General features: G+C 55.0%; 2 protein-coding genes across 2 annotated transcripts; both read right to left on the bottom strand.

The window, feature by feature from the left end:
* Positions 1-2,989: 2,989 nt before the first annotated feature.
* On the bottom strand, positions 2,990-5,605 carry CYP26A1 (cytochrome P450 family 26 subfamily A member 1). The gene is made up of 7 exons (XM_075717680.1): positions 5,417-5,605; positions 5,024-5,248; positions 4,635-4,922; positions 4,365-4,514; positions 3,887-4,021; positions 3,521-3,673; positions 2,990-3,331 (listed from the first exon to the last, which is right to left on the bottom strand). The coding sequence occupies exons 1-7, from the start codon at positions 5,603-5,605 to the stop codon at positions 2,990-2,992; spliced, it is 1,482 nt and encodes a 493-aa protein (XP_075573795.1).
* Positions 5,606-9,379: 3,774 nt separating this feature from the next.
* Positions 9,380-16,823, bottom strand: LOC104031649 (cytochrome P450 26C1). Its single transcript, XM_075717687.1, has 6 exons — positions 16,632-16,823; positions 16,331-16,555; positions 15,934-16,209; positions 14,114-14,269; positions 10,021-10,527; positions 9,380-9,742 (listed from the first exon to the last, which is right to left on the bottom strand). The coding sequence occupies exons 1-6, from the start codon at positions 16,821-16,823 to the stop codon at positions 9,380-9,382; spliced, it is 1,719 nt and encodes a 572-aa protein (XP_075573802.1).
* Between the last annotated feature and the right edge of the window lie 454 nt (positions 16,824-17,277).

Raw genomic sequence — 17,277 nt, 5'->3', positions numbered from 1 at the left:
TGACAGGTTAACTAAGAGGTGGAATACGAAATACCCCAAAAAGGCCCAATTAAAAGAAGGGAGTGAGTGCTCCCCACAGAATCTGTCCCCTTAATATGTTTCAGTTTGTGAGCCTTGGAGCACCAATCACTTACCATAACACATGGTAACACTTGCAACAGGAAAGCTGGAGCAGGGCTGTAGGAGCTACCTGGTAGCAGCAGAGCAGGCTGAAGCAGCCGCTTCCCCTTCCTGCCACCTCCGCCTCCACCACAGCACCCCTGTACAAACAAGATTCATGCAGGGAGCTGGAGCGAGGACCCGGTGTGCTTGAAAAACAACAGGGGTTTTTGGTAGGTAATTTTTCAGCAAGAACAGTTCCTGGATCCAGCATAACAAAAGGAGTAGGGGCAGGAGGTGCTGGAGCTGCTCAGCCCCTAAATAGCAGCCACAGGCTTGGTGGGTGCCCACACCAGCGGCTGCTGAGCAGGCAAAGCTACATCTGATCATAGCAGAGCTCACCTGAAACTGGTCTGCAGCCAGCATCTAAGCTGTCAAGATACAGCTGCATAGAGGAGATTAGCAGGGGTTGTAAAACCTGCTCAAGAAGTTGGGCAAATATTTTAGCAATTAACCCACACTGAGCTCCGTATTACTGCAGCTACGCTGCTACCATTTCTTGGGATAGCTTGTTTAAAGCTAACTCCAAGATGCCTAAATTACACAGCAGTGACAGACCGTTTAACTACAGAGATAAATTATACAGGGGCAGTGCCTAACGTAGGTTGTGTTGTCATGATTTACAACAGCTGAGGATGTGCCCCCAGATGTCAAAATCAAATTAAGTATATGATTTTTTTTTTTCTCCAAACATAAAAGCCTTGCAAACTTGACTCAAAAAATAAAAAAGGAAACAGAGAAATTCTTGTATGACCTTAGACTTACACTGTGAAAGAGTGTTCATATTCTCCATACAGCACTTAGATTCCCATTCTTTATAAAAACAAAATGTAAATTAAAATAATATGAAGACCATGCAAAAAGTTCCCACATATACAAGTCTTCAATTAAAAATAAACAAAACATTTAAAGAGTATCAGCATCTATTTGAATTTGCAGAATGTTGTAATGTTAAGGAAGAAAATGTTAACGAGGGATACCAAGACAAGAGTCTTGCTGTTCTCCAGACTTCAGATCGCCTCCAAATCAGGATCAGGGTTTACAATTTTCCACTACTATATTGGTAATAAAGGGGTCTTAAACTGAGATTATTCATCAAATCCCTGAAAAACATAATGGTACAAGAGGTTTCCATAGTAAAAATTATTTAAGATCTTAAACATTGCCAAGAAGACTCAGGCACAATCAAAAAAGAATATCTTTCGTATTTTAAGATTACAAAAAATGGAATATGAAAAAGTCTCGATAGTTATGCTCATCTGTAGGTTGTATCTAAGGTCTTACATTAGAAGCTTATGCATTTAAAATGCTAGCTGGAAAGACATCGAATGTGTTATAGAAACACTCCTTAAAAAAAAAAAAAAAAAAAATCCAAAACCTCATAGATGCTATTAAACACCTGCAGTGATTCTGAGCAACTTAACTCCACCCTTAATTTTGACCTTGGGAGAACATAATTAAAAAGTGACTGTTTTCCAGGAGCAAACAAAAAAAATTAAATTAGTCTATATGGTCCTATAAGCATTTGTGACACTGAATTACATTGGTTTACTTTGTAGATGTTTATAGAGCCAGCCTATGTTGTTTGACTTTTGAGGGAAGACTAATAGGTGTAGTAAGGGGGTGGGGGGAGCACAAAAAACCTTATGGTTAAGCCAAAACAGGGGTCATGCCTAGGGCATTTTATCTGCCCTGCTTACACACCCCCGGGGAATTGCATCTCAACAGTTGATTCCCTGTTAATCAATTCACATTAGTGCCTGCCTTTTAGTTTTCACTTTGCTGAATTCCAGGAAAGAAGTTCTTAAACCAAATGCATGCTCTGTCACTGACCTAGTCAGAGCTGTCGCATTTCAAGAAGAAATCACAGCAGATTTTATTTGCTCTACCAGCTCGTAAGAGACACCTTAGTAAGTAAAGATTCATAGCCAGCAGACTCAACACAGAACAAGATCCAGTGGTCAGCAGTAATATGGGAGCAGAGGACCTTCATGGCATTTTTTTTTCCCCCCTCAACCTATTTTCTCTAGCTACAGGAAAAGACTCATGTTACACATTATTCTTTTGCTTCCCTTTACTTTCTTATTTACTATGGCTCAAGATTGTGTGCTTGCTAAGGAGACCTGTAGCACTTGCTATCGCTCCATAGTGTTTTCAGTGAGTGTGTATGTTTTTGCACTCCTCTTGCCACTTACAGGCTAAAACTTAAAACAATTTACTATTCACAAGTGGGAACCACATTGGGGGTAGGAGGCAGAGGAAAGTTACGAGCATAGAAATAGCAAAAAACTCATTCACAAAACTAGATCTGACTTTACATCCAGACCCATTGGTTAAGCTACTCTCTAGCATACACGCAGATCTTCATACAGCAGATCATAAAAAATAAACTTTATTATCAAACTTAAAATTCACACATTAAACATAAGATCTAGACACAAATAATACTGAAAACATCCTCAAACAATAACGATTTTAGGTAATTCGGAGGAGCAGCTAGTTATCAGTTTCAAACGTCTTTAAGAATAATTCTTAATACACACACCATGGTCAAATGTCTTCAAATGTTTAGCTGGCCAGCTTTCAGTAAGATTTTTAAATAGGGGAAGACTTATTTCTATAGAAATAACATTATCTAATTATGAATCAGAGACCCATAATTGTAGTGCTTGGGGAAAAAAATATCATAGCCTTTTGAAATATTTAGGAGACATAAATAACTATTGTACATTTACAAGTTTAAATATTTAAAGGCCTTCATTACTATAAAAAGTTGCTATGTACATTTAGATGCTATACAGAAATCCAGCCGGAGGCAAGCACTGAGCTCTCAGATTTGGCCGCTGAAACCTATGAATTTGGTAGGCAGATTGTCCACAGGGTACACTATGGGGCCTGTTTTCATCGTAGGAGGTCCATTCAGCAGCTGCCAGTCGCAGCTCCGAGCCAACTCCACTGTAAATATTTTTAGAAGGACTTTTGCAAACTCTTTGCCCACGCAGCTCCTCAAGCCCCCACCGAAAGGAATGAAACTGAACCTAGAAGAATCCTCTGGAGATGGAGACATGAAGCGATCCGGGTTAAATTCATCCTTGTTGGTAAAGAGGTCTGCCACATCATGGGTATCACAGATACTGTAAATAACATTCCAACCTTTAGGGATCTGGTAACCCTATCAAAAGAAGAGAAAGGAGACATGAAGCGCTTTGCTCTGTTAAATAAGGCGAAGCGTCAGCATGGGACATGTCGGTGCACCCCACCTCCCCTCCTGGCTTCCTGCAGGTCACTAAGGTGGATGGGCTACGTGAACGCACTAGTACTTTGCAGCTGCGCTGAGGAGTCGAGCCCAAGCCCCGCTTACATTTAGCTCAAGGGTCTTGAGCGCGATTCGAAATCCTCCAGGAACAGGAGGGCTCAGCCTGAGGGTCTCTTTGATGACACAGCCCGTGTACTTCAGCTGCTCCAAGACCTCCATGTCCAGCTGCTTCTCTTGGTTGGGACTGCACAGTAACCCCTAGAAAGGAAGATGCTGCCATGACTTTTATGGAGCAGGTGGCCAGGGCTCCTGGCACTGCAAAGCAGCTGCCCCTCAGCGAGTGGCGTTTTCCTGCCAGCCCCTAAAAGAAGGGCACCACCTGGGTCGAGGGGAGCCCTGTCTGGGACACCTCTCCTGGAGATACCTTCCCACTGCCCGCTCCTGTGAAATGGCTCCAGGGGAGACACACACCTTCACCTGCAGCTCTTTCCTCACTTTCTGCAGGACATCATGGTGCAGCCCTAGGAAGGCGATCAGCGATGTGGCAGCACTAGCAGTCGTTTCATGGCCCCCAAACAGCAGCTCTGTGGCAGACTCCTTCAGCTCCTTATGCAGAGGACAGAGGAACACAAAATAGGTTTCAAATACATTATCTCCACCAGGCCCACTCCACCACCACATCACTGTGCATCACTCCCAGGCTGGAGCAGACACCCAGGGCCCAGGATGGGGGTGCTGCTTATGCTCCCTGGAGACATGGCCCTGGTCCCGCGCTCCCCATCAACAGCCTGGTCGCAGCCTCTGCACCCCAGTGCAGTACACGAGCTGGTCTATTGCATGGGGAGAGGGGGCCGAGCCTCCTGCTCTCTCCTTCTGGCCCCACAAGATAAGCATGCTGCTGACAGAGGGGCTGGGGGAAAGGGACGGATCTGGCCCTGGGGAACCCCACCTGCATGTTGAGCTGCTCCCCGTTGCCCTGCGTGTGCTCCATCAGCAGCTGCAGTGCATCCTTGTAGCCGCCCTCAGGCTCCTTGCGGGCCATCTTGGCGCGGATGTTCTCCTCAATCTTGGCGTGGATGATGTTGCGCGCCCGCAAGCCCTGGCCAGGCGGCAGGGAGAGCAAGTGGGATTTCGGCCAATACTGCTGTCCCTCCCATCCATTCCCCGCTGCCCTGGCTGCGGGGGCACCCCTCTCCTCCCGGCCCGCCAGGAGCCTTACCCGGTAGAGCCCGCTGAAGGGCACGTCAATGGGGAGGGAGAAGAGGTTGCGGATCATCTCCTCGAAGGCCTCCACCAGCTGCTGCTCGCCGTCGGGGCTGGCCTGGCAGGGCTGGAAGCCCAGCAGGATCCTCATGGCGATGCGAAACATGAGGCGCTTCACCTCGGGGTACACCAGCAGGCAGGGCCCGGCGGCACCCAGCCACTGTGCCAGGCAGGCGCTCACCTCCTCCTGGATGACGGGCACGTAGTGCTGCAGGGCGTCCCGGGAGAAGGCCCGCATGATCACCTGCCCGGGGGGACGAGGAGGAGGAGGAGGAAGGGGACACAGGCTCAGCCGCCGCGCCTGGGGCGGCCGCGCCCGCTCCCCGCCCGCCGTCGGGGCCGTACCTTTTTGCGGTGCTTGTGCTGCCCGTTGTGGAGGTTGGAGAGGCAGCCCGAGCCCAGGATGGTGCGCACCGAGGCGGGCCACTGCACGGAGACGAGCCGGTGCTCGCCCAGCAGGATGTGCCGCACGTTCTCGGCGCCCATCACCCGCACCGTGGGCCGCCCGAAGAGGTGAGTCTTGTAGATGAAGCCGTATTTCCTGCGCTTCATCTGCAGGAATTTCCGCCTCTGGACAGGGGAGGGGAAATAACAAAATACATTTTAGAAAGGAGGAGAGGCAGGGAGAGCAGCTCTCTCCCACCTGGGCACGGGAGCCCGGCGAAGCCGCGGCTCATCCCTCTCCCCTGCAGCCAGAGGAGGAGCCGGGCGCTTCTCCGCGGCATCGCCTCCCCTTACCTGCAGCACCATCTGCAGCGTCTCCCCGAAAAAGGGGAGCCCCATGGTGCCCGGGGGCAGCGGGAGCGGGCAGCTGGCGTCGCGGCCGCTCACGCAGTACAGGTCCCAGAGCTTGACGGCGGCCAGAAAGAGCAGAAGGGGCAGCAGGAAGGTGCACAGGGCGCTGGCGACCAGGGCGGAGAAGCCCATGGCTGGGGAGCGAGTCCAGCCCGGCCCCCCGGGAGCTGCGAGTGCGCGGGCCCTGCTCGCCGCGGGCCGCCTTTTATACCCTTCCCAGGTTGCTGCCCACCCTACCTTGGTCCGATAAATTAGTTCACCCAAAGTTCATCTTTAATTGCGGATTGCGGCCTGGCTCCTCCCCCCGAAATCTTTAACCGTTTGCTCTGCGCGGCGCATCCTGCCCGCCGCCGGCGAGGGAAAGGTGCTGCCGGCCGCGGCTCGGGGCCGGCTCCGCGCTGCACCGCGCTCAGCGAGCGGGCGGCGGGACGCGGCCGACAGCCGGGGCCCGGCCGCCCCCTCGGATTTATCGCCGATGCTCGATAGAGACCAGCGGGTTGCGCCGAGGCAGAGAAACGCCCCGCTGCAGCGCCCGGCAGCCCGGAGACACCCACCCCCGGGGGCGCTCCCCGGCCGGTGCCGGCGCGCTCTGCAGGCTGCGGAGCTCCTTCGCTCGCCCGCTGCTGCCGCCGGCCGGGAACGGCGAGCGAGGGGGGCCGGGAGAAGCCGGGCCGGTGCTGGTGGGGGCCGGGCGGGCCCCCGCGCTGGGGGAGCCCGGTGGCCCGTCGGGCAGAGCCGCAGCTGTGCCGCCGCGTCGGCGGAGGAGCCTCCGCTGCCCCCTGGCTCACCTCGAAAGGCCCGGCTTGTATTTCTGCCCGGCCGCGGAGGACGGAGCCGCGGGCAGCAGTCCGTCTCAGCCTCCCGGTGCAGGTTCAGGCGCGGGTCACCGAGGGAAAGGGAGGTGAGCGCGGAAAGGAAACACCCAAGCCGCCGTGCCCGGCTCCTCTCCCCGGGACCTGCTGCCCGCCCTCGCCCGGGGCTCGCCGGCGTCCCGGGGCCGTCGGGGCTGCGCGGCCGGGAAGGGGCGCTCGGCACCGGCCGGGCACGCCGCCTGCAGCCGGGGCGCGGAGGGGCTCCCTCCCGGAGGCGGCGGGCAGGCGCCGGGGGTTGCTCTCCGGGATGGAGCGGCGGCTGCGGCCGGCGGGGCTGCGGGGAGGCTGGGCTCGCTGGGCTGCGGGAGGCGCCGTCCGGGGGACGCGGCCGCTGGGGAAGAGGCGCCGGGCGCGGCCCGCGGCTGCGGGGCGGCGGAGCGCTCCGCTGGGCACGGCTGCTACCAATAAACTATCGTGCTCGCTTTTTTTTTTTTCCCCTTTGCGTTTTTGTTTCCTTTTCCCTTCCTTGCTCCCAGATAAGCTCAATAAACGCTGGAAGTTGCGTGTGTGCGTTTGGGGGGAAGGTGTCACTTTTAATTATTATTTTCCTGCCAACGCACCACGCGGGACCCTCCCTCCCCGTACGATGCCTTGCGGGAGCGGGGCTGCCCGCCCCCGCAGCCCCTTGCCCAAGAGGGCCCCCGGGGGGCACTTCCTCGCCCCCGGAGGCGCGCAGCCCTCGGGGCTCGGCGCGGCTCCCGGCGCGGCTCCGCGGGGCCCGGGCGGCCCTGGCCGGCAGCGGCGGCCGCGCCCTGACCCGGCCCTCTCCCCTCGCCGGGCGCTGACCTGCTTGTGACCTACAACACGGACCGTGACATCTGCGTGAACCCGGCCGGCAACCGCGCCAAGTTCACTGTCTATCAAAATAACGAGATACGGTGGCCTGAGCACCGATAATTGCCACAGGAAGGCTTTATTATCTCCCCAGCTGTGTATTCCCCAGCCATCGGCTCGAAAAGAATCAAATGGTAAAGAGTGAAAGGGATAATTAAAAACATCTTGGAAGGGGGTCAGCAAATTAACAGCCTAATATGAACAAACTTCGGTTACAAGTAACAATTATTACACTTCATTTGTAAATGCTCGTGTTTATCTGCAAACAAAATCAGTTTCAAGTCTTTTTTTTTAACTAGATTCACGTTACATTTTTCGGCGGGTGGCTATGGGGCTCGTTAGCGCTCGGGGTAATTTTTAAGCGCGTTGCTGGAGGAGCCCCAGCCCTCCTGCACCCGGTGCTGGGCACCGCAGGCCCAGCCCTGCCCGCAGCCCTGCCTGCGGTGGGAGCCTGCATCGCCCACGGGTCGCAGCCACGCTGGCAGCTCCTGCTAATTAAAGTTAGTCATTGCCACTTGCAGCCACCACCTACTGATTTCACCTCTGATAGCCACAAAGATTCACCTTGCAGGACAAGGTCGGCAGGGGCAGAGGCTCTGGTTCACTACGGGGTCGACCTGCCAACAGCACTTAGCTCAGCCCTTCCAAATTCCAGATTTGACCTGTCGCGTTTGGGAGCCACATTCTGCCCCCGGGAGCGTCGTGCTTGCTGCGCAGCCCTCTGACAGCTAGCAGCAGCGCGCACCCCGCCGTAGTGCCCCAGCACAGACATGCAAGGGGGGCTAGCCGGGGCGAGGTCATTTGTAGCCTGGCATTGAAGCAGGACGATGACAGAGATGCAGGGGACAGGGGAGCACTCCAGAGCCTTTCCAAAGCGGCTCTGTCCTCGTGCCACGTTTCCGCCCTCGCAGGTCAAGCTGCTGCTGGTTCTTCACACAGAGCACCCCATGCCACCAGGCCCAGGGTGCGCTGGAGGGACAAGGTGGATCGTTTCCCCCATGGCTTTCACGCAGGACACGTGACAGCGAGGAGCAGAGATGAAGCTGAAAGGAGCTTATAAACACACTGCAGTGGAGCAAGGAGCTGGGCCCAGCTCTGTTCTCAGTGCACAAGCAACAGGACTCACTTCATTTTACATGGGTGAGAAATACCCCGTGTCTCAGTGAGGCGGGTGGTACTCAAAAACCACCCAAAAAGGTGCCCTCAGCACCCAGGCTTAGCCCCAGGGAGTACCCCTTGGATAGACCTACAGAGCTGCTCTCCTGGCACTTTCCCTGGCAGAGCTGGGCTGCAGGAGGTGACACGGTCAGTCTGGCCAGCCAGCCACCACGGAGCCTGTGTCACCTGGCAGACACCCCCTCTGCAATGTGAACAGCATCATCAGGAACAGGGGACTGTACCACAAATGAGACATAACCAGAAATGTCTGTTTTCCAAATGTTTATTCCCCAAAGCCCCCTCCCATGCTTCAGTCCAATTCCTCGGTCAGGCTGTGGAGCGCACCCTCCAGGGACCCTGGGGGGGGCTTTATGGCAGGCCCCGAGCAGCAGCACGGTGCTCAGGCACAACATACACAGCTACTACTGGGTGAACGAGACATGTCCTCTTTGTGCCAGCTCTAATGGGAAGTGCAGGAATGAGATTAAATATTTACAATAAAAACCACTTTACATCCTATTATTCTAGCTACAGCTGATGTCATGGATTGGGCAGCCCTGCCTTGTGTTTTCCTGCAGAGCCCCCGCCCCCCTATCTGCCCTCATTTTACATCTAAAAAGCTACAGAGTGCAGAATGTTCGTCCTGCCTCTCCTATAACACACCCACAGGAGATAACCCTGCGACAGAAAAGCTCTGGGAGCCTTAACTGTGGGGCTGGGAGTTTTGCTCCCCATCCCTGGTGGCTGAAAACCTGCGTGGGGCAGGGGCTGGCCGAGCCCCCGTGGGGGATGCTCCCTGCCAGCAGCTTCAGTGGCTTTTGCCCCGGGGTCAGGGCTGAGGCTCACCCAGGTGCTCAGGAGCAGGACTCTGCAGGACCCTCCCTACCAGCTTGCACACCAGGAGAGGAAAATTAAAAAGACCTTTGGGGTTTTGCTCTGCAGCGACCCAGTGCCAAACCCAGGCTGGGGCAGCAGAGACCTGCCCCCGGCAGCCGTGGAGGGGCATGAACTCCAGGATGGAGGGGGGCGGTGTACCCCTGGCTCAGGCCTTGCTGCCGCGGCTGGGCTGCAAGGGGTGGAAGTAGAGCTGCAGCCCGTCATCGACAGGGTGCACGATGGGCACGGTCTGCATGGCGGGGTAGCCGGGGGTGGCCAGCTCCCAGCGGGCAGTGCTGACCAGCTCGATGGCCAGCAGCTTGAGGATGGCCTGCGCCAGCTCCTTGCCGATGCAGCTCCGTGCCCCGCCGCCAAAGGGGATGTAGTGGAAGCGGCCCGCAGCCGCCGTCCGGGCGGCACCAAATCGGTCTGGGTCGAAGCCATCGGGGGGGCTCTGGTAGACGGCGGCTGTCTCATGCGTGTCACGGATGCTGTACATGACGCTCCAGCCTTTGGGGATCTGGTAGCCCTGGGCAGGGGAGAGAAGAGGGGAGGAGAGGAGCATTACATACCTGTGCAGCCGGCTGTGCTAGTGGAGGATGAGCAGAGGGTGCCTGGGGACAGCCCCACCACATTGCCCATCTGCTCCGCAGCTCCTTTCTCCCCAGCCCATCTGGGACCCACAGAGGTTGCTGGGTGCCACCTTCCCCCGAGCTACACTGCCAAGCACCACCATGGACGCAGGGTGCTTGCAGGCAGCGGCAGGCAGCAGCTCTCTAGCAGCCCGCCGGCATGCGAAGCACTTACATCCAGCTCAAAAGTCTGCAGTGCCGTCCTGTAGCCTCCGGAGACGGGGGGCAGCACCCGCAGCACCTCCTTAATCACACAGTCCAGGTAGCGCAGGCGGCTCAGCTTCTCCAGGCTGATGTCTGAGGGGCAGTGACAGTCCTGCCCCAGCGGCATCCGGAGCTGGGGGCCAGCGCAGGGACTGCTTTGGTGGAGGGTGGGCTCCGGCAGGGTGCAGGGCTGGGGGGGACCTTCCTCCGCTGGGCCCGGGGGCTGGCTCTGGTCCTCGTGAGCATCTTCGGCCGTGGGGCAGAGAAGTGGCTTCTCGCTGTCCCCGCTCTGGGTGGTCAGGGTGTCCGAGCAGGGTCCTGCAGAGCAGCACTCACACCACTGGGACAGCTCATGGGACATCAGCTCCTGCCTTATTTTTTCAATCACTGAGGGGTGCTTCATTAGCAGGAGGATCAGAGAGGTGCTGGCACTAGCCGTGGTGAAAAAAGCAGCAAATATGAGTTCAATCGCTGACTCCTGGGAGAGGAAGGAAGGTGACAAGTTTGAATGCCATTTTAAACTGGTTGTGATTCAGACTGTTCTCACCTTTTGCAGGTTTTGTCCCTGTGCAGAGGGCCCTGGCCCCCACCTCTGCCAAACCTGCACCCACCCTGGGTTGGCAGGGACCAAAACAAGACACCCTTTTTCTTCCATTTCTGTACGAACTGGACATCCACTTGCCAAGTGACTGATGCGGCAATACCACCGAGATGACTACACATCACCTCCAATCCAGCTCTTCTGAGCTTCCCTCCAAAGATTTACAAATTTTAAAGAAGCATTTTAACATGCCTTTTAGCATACTGAGTGAAGTTCATTTCAAGCATTATGCTTTTTACCTTCCTCTGCCAATTCGCCTTTGCGCCCAGCTTTTACCTTTCTGCCCAGCCAGGGGTTGCGAGGTGGTGCATTTATGCATAAATCCTAGATGCGCTGACAGCTACAACAGGTTGCATTTGATCCATCTCCAATTATAATCGACCATTTGCTTGTCTGGGAGGGGACTCAAACCAACAGAGTTGAAAGCAGAAAGATCTCCCTGTTACAGAAGGTCAGCCCGGGAGGTGCTGTAGCTGGCAGGGAGCTCTCCCGCAGGGATGCACACACCAGGCAAAGGACTTGCTCACTTTTCAAGCTTTACAGCCTGAAGCACAGCGGTGTTCCTGATAGCTCCGTAGCAGATGAGTCCATAACAAGTTAGGAGGTTACCCAGCTCTGATGGACCACAGCACAGTCAAATCCGCAATATGTGCCTTGTCCCGGCTCACAGATCCCCACGCAGCCTCCCAGTCTTGCTGGGACTGTCCGCAGGGTCTACATGGCACAGCACATGCCAGGTTGCTGCGGGCTGTTTGCAGCACCCTTTGATCAACTTTTGGAAATAGCGTTTGAAAAGTTAAGAGTTGCCCGGAGCTGGTTCATGGCATGTCACGTCTCTGACAGCAAACATAAAGCTCAAATTTACAGCACCATCTGAAAGTGCCAGCGGCTCCACAGCACTGGGCTGGGAGCACTGAGGCCAGAGGCCAGACCCAAAAGTCACGGGAGAAGCCCGAGGGAGGAGCACAGGGAGCTGCCACCCTGGCAGGAGCTGGGACCTGGCTGGCACTACCGAGCGCTAATCGCTCCAGCCCAGGGGCAAAGCGGAGCAAAACCCCCCAGGGAAACAGAGCAGTTTCCTTTCACACAGCTATGTGTCTGGATTTTGAATTGTTCTGACATAAGCTGTTTCTGGAGAGGTGCAGCCAAAAACACAGGGAAGGACAACTGAAGCCTGAAGGTACCTGGAGCCAAGTCTGGTAAGGTCAAGGATAACGCAACAAGGATTACTCTTTGCTACCATCCCCAGTGCCACGTATTGGCTGGACTAGAGGCTTTTGCCAAAGTGCAGCTCTCAAGGGAATCTTTCAGCCGAAATAAAACCTCTGAAATAACAGATCCCTGTCGACCCCTATCACACCTCCTGCAGGCGTTAGCAGGAATTTTTACATTCACAAGGTAGCAGACCCAGATGAAAAGCAATCTCTCAGTTCCACCACTTGCAATTAAAACCCAAGACATTTCAATAACATGCAAGGAATTTAGGGCAGGCTCTGTGATTTGAAATAACAGCCCTTATGCCTCCCTGCATCAACCTCTGACAGTGCTGCTACAGAAGTTGTGACGCTGAGCTGCTGACTTTCCCTCCCTGCTTTTACAAGGCCAACATAACCGGTGACTGGGAGGCAGCATCTTCCCACAGCTTCACCAGTGCTGTCCCCGTGGTTCGGCCCGACTCCCTGTCCTGGGAGGCAGGACTGGCGGCGTTACGGTTCCACCCAGCCAGCCAGTGACAGCACTATTACGTAGGATGGTGGTTTTTTTTTTTTTTTTTAATCCTTCCAAGGCTTTAAATGTTTTAAAGCAGTACTTTCGGCAAAGTGATTATCTTTTTAATGACCTTTATGTTCCAAGTGTTCTGCTGAGTTCACGCCAGCAGTGTAAATCACAGTGTATTTAGGAAAATTTCTGGGAAAACTGTCCTTCAGAATTCCTTGAACAAAAAGCAAATCAGCAACTAGTGCGTGCCAGTGTCTCTCAAAGTCAGATGTATCCATGATTCTGAGACAGCTTTGGACTTTTTATCCAGTTACACCATTTCACTGGATGAGAGCTCTACTACTGTTTTATTAGAGTGGAGAATATTGCCACAACTGCAAGCACAGGCAGTTTGGTTCACAAGTCATTTTGTTAAATACAGACAAGGTAGAAATTTTCTAACTGTAAAGGTACAGGACAGCATATATACTATCATTTGAATCGGCTGGCCCGAGGCCACTGCCATGCCACTCCATGTTACGTTCAATAACCCCTTATTCCATTTGTGGTCAGAGTTAGGGACATGATGAGAGATCACATAATTATTTGTGTGTAATATCCGTGTGAATACTAACAGAGATTAATCAATCTTAATCAATCACATTTTTAATCTGGCAATAATCTTTAAAAAACAATTGTATTATAATAAAAAACATTATATTAGAATAAATAATAAAATAATTATAATAAATTTACTTTAAGAATATATGCTGGTTCTAATTGTATCTAATAGTTGCCGTAAAGTTTTTCAAATTTTTTAGATTTAGAGATTACACTTTCACAAAATATTTATAAAACATTAGTCTTTAGACAGTTTTCCTTAAATACCTAAATACGTGGTAAAACTATGTATGTTCAATACTTTTAAACTATATTAAAATACTTTTAAAGTATATTCAGCTGCTGTACCCATGCAAAACTGCTTCAAAACTTGTTATATAAATGCAATGTCCTCTGTCATTCCCTGACACCAAGTGACCTGGAGCTATGAATGATGCAGTACTAATGACAATTTTTTCCTAAGATCTTTGGCAAAATACTCTGCACATTCAGTTGGTAGTTTTGGCTCAGTAAGGACTACTGGGGTCATCCCTAAGTCACAGTGATGCATCATGTTGCATCATAGCAATCCACAAGCTAGATGATCCAATTAATGACGAGGTGATAGGGAATGACCCAGAATCCATCATTCCCTCCCTGGACCCATTTTGATATATTGTCTCAGAGATTTCTGGGCTCGTAGGCCGAGGTATACGGTGACATGATCTACATGCTGCGCTACGCCAGATGCCGGGGGATGTTTGAGGAGCACATGACTAGCTCTAACTATTTCCAAGACAGTACCTTGGAGGTCACCCAGTGCACACTGACGTACAGAGCCTTAGCACAGCCACGTAACCCTACCGGCATCCTAAGTCAGGCTGAAGCCTGGTAGCCATGAAGGTGAAAGGTAGAAGAGGCATTTACTCCCTTTTTAAATACCAGCTCTCTTCTAATGCAGAGAGACACAACCCTACAAGAGCATATGAGCATGCCGAGCCCAGGCTTTCTTGCTCGTGCTGGAGATGGTGTCCTCCAGCCGGTTGGTAAGAGGAGGGCAGGAGCCGGTGGGGGGTCCCCACACAACCCTCCTCCTGCCCCTCAGCCCAGGTCTCTCAAACAGCCGCCGAGTCAGAAGGGACACCGCAAGGGGTGTTCTCCTTACCTTTAGCTCCTGCATGGTGAATTCTTTGCCATGCTCCTTGGCACTGTTTATTATGAAATCCAGAGCATCGCTGTGATCTTCTGGGTTGTTTCTCTGCAGTTTTTCCTGTATAGCCTTCTCCATAAACTCATGTAGCATGTCCCGTGCTTTGATTCCCTGCGGGAGGCAGACACAGTTCAGGAGAGCCTTAGGAACCGCCGTGCTCTCCAGAGAGACAGGGGACCCCAAGTGTGCCAATCCTTAATCCCAGGATCTGTAACAGCAAGAACTGTTGAATCTGTTGCCCAGCCCCAGAACCTTGCAAGAGGCAGCAGTTTGGGGGGAACTGCTGCAAATTCTGTTGCCTTGCTGTTGTGAATCTAATGCAACAAGTCCTAAGAAACACTCTGAGAGGAAAAGACAGCAAACCCATGGTACTGAGTCCAGAGGCATCTGTGCTGAACAAACCCATGGTCATGTCAGGTCCAAAAGAAGCTTGTCCAAAGGGACAAGAAGAGGTAACTTAGTAAAACTGAGTTCAAGCAGCAAGGCACATCTGAGACAGGAACAAACGAGTGGCTTTGACAGGGTATAGTAGATAAAGACACATTAATCACACCCAGCTCATCTCCAGTTGCATTGCACTCCTGTGTGGCAAAACATTTAGGTAAGACCTCAGCAAGTCAAGTGATCAGCAATCTCTTTGCAAAGTGGGATGGCTGGAGTCACAGAGTGTGTGGCTCTGTATCAAGATGGCTCCTGAAAAAGCCAGAAGGACAAGAGAACTGGGATGAAAAATGGCCATGACCAGATGTTGGGAAGAAGATACAAAGGCTGAGATTTGGGGTGGGAAGGATTGGACAAAGGAAACAGGGCAGGGAGCAAGGAGCAAGACAAAGGGACCTAAATGGAAGTTGAAGAGTTTGGTCTGGGGCCAGACAGGCTGTGGCTGACCTGAGAGAGGGCAAGGAGGGATAGGATGGGGGGTGAAAGCTCACACTGGTGACAACCTGCAAAGGGGAACTGGACAGGGAAAACAAGAGCTTTGAACTGGTGAAGAGCAGCAGGGAGGCTGGGGGAGAACTGGGACTGGCTGGGTAAGACGATCCGGTGAGATGAGCTCACAGTGGAAATGAAAGCTTGGACAAGACCTGGCTAAAAGGGGCAGGAGACTTGAGCTGTGGTAAGGGTGGAGAACCCCAAGCCAGAGGAGGCAAGGCAGACAGAAATGGGAGAGGAGGGGTGGGACGCAGGATGGATACCTGGAGCAGGAGTGTGGGGAGGCAGGCAAAGAGGGGCAGGGCAGCAGGGAGGAAACTGTGGGTGAAAGAGGCAGAGACTGTCCCTCTGCCATGTTCCCCTCCAGGACCCCTCGCTGTCTCTCTGCTGCTGGGGGACAAGGCACCGAGGGTCTCAAGTCCTCAGCCTGCCCTGAGGTGCACAGGGAGTGCTAACCTGAGGTGAGCTGTGCCCACGTGCCTTTGTGCTCATGCCCACAGACCCCTCTGCTGTGGGCTGGCATGAGTCCGGGACAGGACCAGACATGATGGACTAAGAGCCAACAGAGGCAACGTATGGGGTGAGGGAGGAGAGGAGCCCTGCGCTGTACAATGAGCTGGACTGGAGGTGCTGGAAGCCATCCAGGAGCAGGTGAGAAGCGCAGAGCGAAGGGGAGATGGCTGGGGTGGGCAAGACACCAGGCCCTCAGACCCGGAACGGGGTGCTGCAGATGTCCTGGCCCATCAGAAGTGCCCCTTGGTGGGCCTGGGGACAAGGGGGTCTGTGCCGCCGGGGCCCGGGGCCCTACCCCCAGGCAGAGGGAGCGGGGCAGGCGGCAGTACCTTGCGCAGCCCGCTGAAGGGTATGTTGAGGGGCAGGGAGAAGAGGTTCTCCACCAGCTGTTCAAAAGTTTTGGCCAGGTCCTTGAACTGCTTTTCCTCCAGGCGGAGCCCCAGCAGAATCCGAGCTGCAATGCGGAAAGTTAAGGTTTTAGTGGAGGAATAAACTGCGATGGAGCCCGGCTCCATGCACCAGCCCCGCAGCTCCCAGCTCACAACCTTCTGGATCCGCGGCAGGTAGCTCTCCAGGGCGGTGCGGCTGAACACTCTGGCCAGGATCTAGGAGGAGAAGGGGGGAACAGAGGCAGGTGGTTAAAGCGGGGGGGGTCCCACGTGCCACCGAGGCCCAAGCCTGGGCAGGAGGTGCCGCCTGGGCTGCGGGCCCTATCGCGAGGCTCACCTTGCGGCGCTGGCGGTGCAGGTCACCGACGGAGCCGAGCAGGGTGTGGGAGCCCAGGATGATCTGGGTGCTCTGGGGCCACTGCGTGCTGACCAGCGTGTGCTCGCCCAGCAGGATCTTGCGGATGTTCTCAGCGCCCGTCACCCGCACCACCGGGCGGCCCAGGAGGTGGGTCTTGAAGACGTTGCCGTACCTCTCCCGCCGGGAGCTGTGGAAGCGGGAGCCCTGGGGACGAGCCGCAGGTCAGCCCGGGGCTCCCGCCAGCCCCTTCCCACCCCATCCCCGTCCCCCTGCGCCTTACCTGGAGCAGCCAGTGCAGGGTCTCGCCGAAGAAGGGCCAGCCCATGGAGCCCTTGGGCAGGGGCAGGGCGCTGGCGCGGTCCCTGCTGAGGCTCCAGCGCAGCGCCCACAGGTGCCGGCACAGGGCGCCCAGCAGCGCCAGGGCCAGCAGCGCCAGCGCCGCCGCCTCGGGCCAGGAGAGCCGCGCCGGCATCCTCCTCCCGGGCGGCGGGGCGGGAGCGGGGCGGCGGGTCCCCGCCCCGGGGGCTCGGGGCCGCGGGCGGCTCGGGGGGGCGGCCCGGCGGCTGTCAGAGGCGGGGGCCGGGCGCCCCGCGACTCCGCTGCCGGCGGCGGGCGCTCCGCGGCTGGCCCTGCCGCTGCTGCCCGCCCGGCCCCGCTCGCCTCCTGCTGCCGCTTCGCCCCTCGGCCACATTTATATAGATATTGGCCACTTACGCCCGATCCACCTTCGGAGATGACGTATCCGCTGCATATTTAAGCGGCGCGGCCAAGTGCGGTGATTGGAGCGGGAGAAGCGGGGACAGGGGCTGAGGGGCGCGGGGCCGCGGCCAGGGCGAGCGGGGGCGGCGGGGGCAGCCCCGCTCCTCTGGGGCCGGGGGCCCGCCGCCCCTCTCCCGCCGCCCCGACGGCGCGGCACGGTGCTGCAC

Source organism: Pelecanus crispus, chromosome 10 (genome assembly GCF_030463565.1).
Source record: "Pelecanus crispus isolate bPelCri1 chromosome 10, bPelCri1.pri, whole genome shotgun sequence".
Classification (NCBI taxonomy): Eukaryota; Metazoa; Chordata; class Aves; order Pelecaniformes; family Pelecanidae; genus Pelecanus; species Pelecanus crispus.
Note: the sequence above shows the minus strand (reverse complement) of the source record. Positions and strands in the feature narration are given on the sequence as shown.

Bases quoted from the DNA above. Each gene is read 5' to 3' on its own strand.
- LOC104031649 (XM_075717687.1), bottom strand. From the start codon at position 16,823: ATGCCGGCGCGGCTCTCCTGGCCCGAGGCGGCGGCGCTGGCGCTGCTG. The intron at 16,556-16,631 runs GTAAGGCGCAGG...GCTCGTCCCCAG, and splicing joins CCCTGCACTGGCTGCTCCAG to GGCTCCCGCTTCCACAGCTC. The intron at 10,528-14,113 runs GTAAGGAGAACA...TTCCTCTCCCAG, and splicing joins TCACCATGCAGGAGCTAAAG to GAGTCAGCGATTGAACTCAT.
- CYP26A1 (XM_075717680.1), bottom strand. From the start codon at position 5,605: ATGGGCTTCTCCGCCCTGGTCGCCAGCGCCCTGTGCACCTTCCTGCTG. The intron at 5,249-5,416 runs GTAAGGGGAGGC...TCCCCTGTCCAG, and splicing joins CGCTGCAGATGGTGCTGCAG to AGGCGGAAATTCCTGCAGAT. The intron at 3,332-3,520 runs GTAAGCGGGGCT...TTCTTTTGATAG, and splicing joins TCAAGACCCTTGAGCTAAAT to GGTTACCAGATCCCTAAAGG.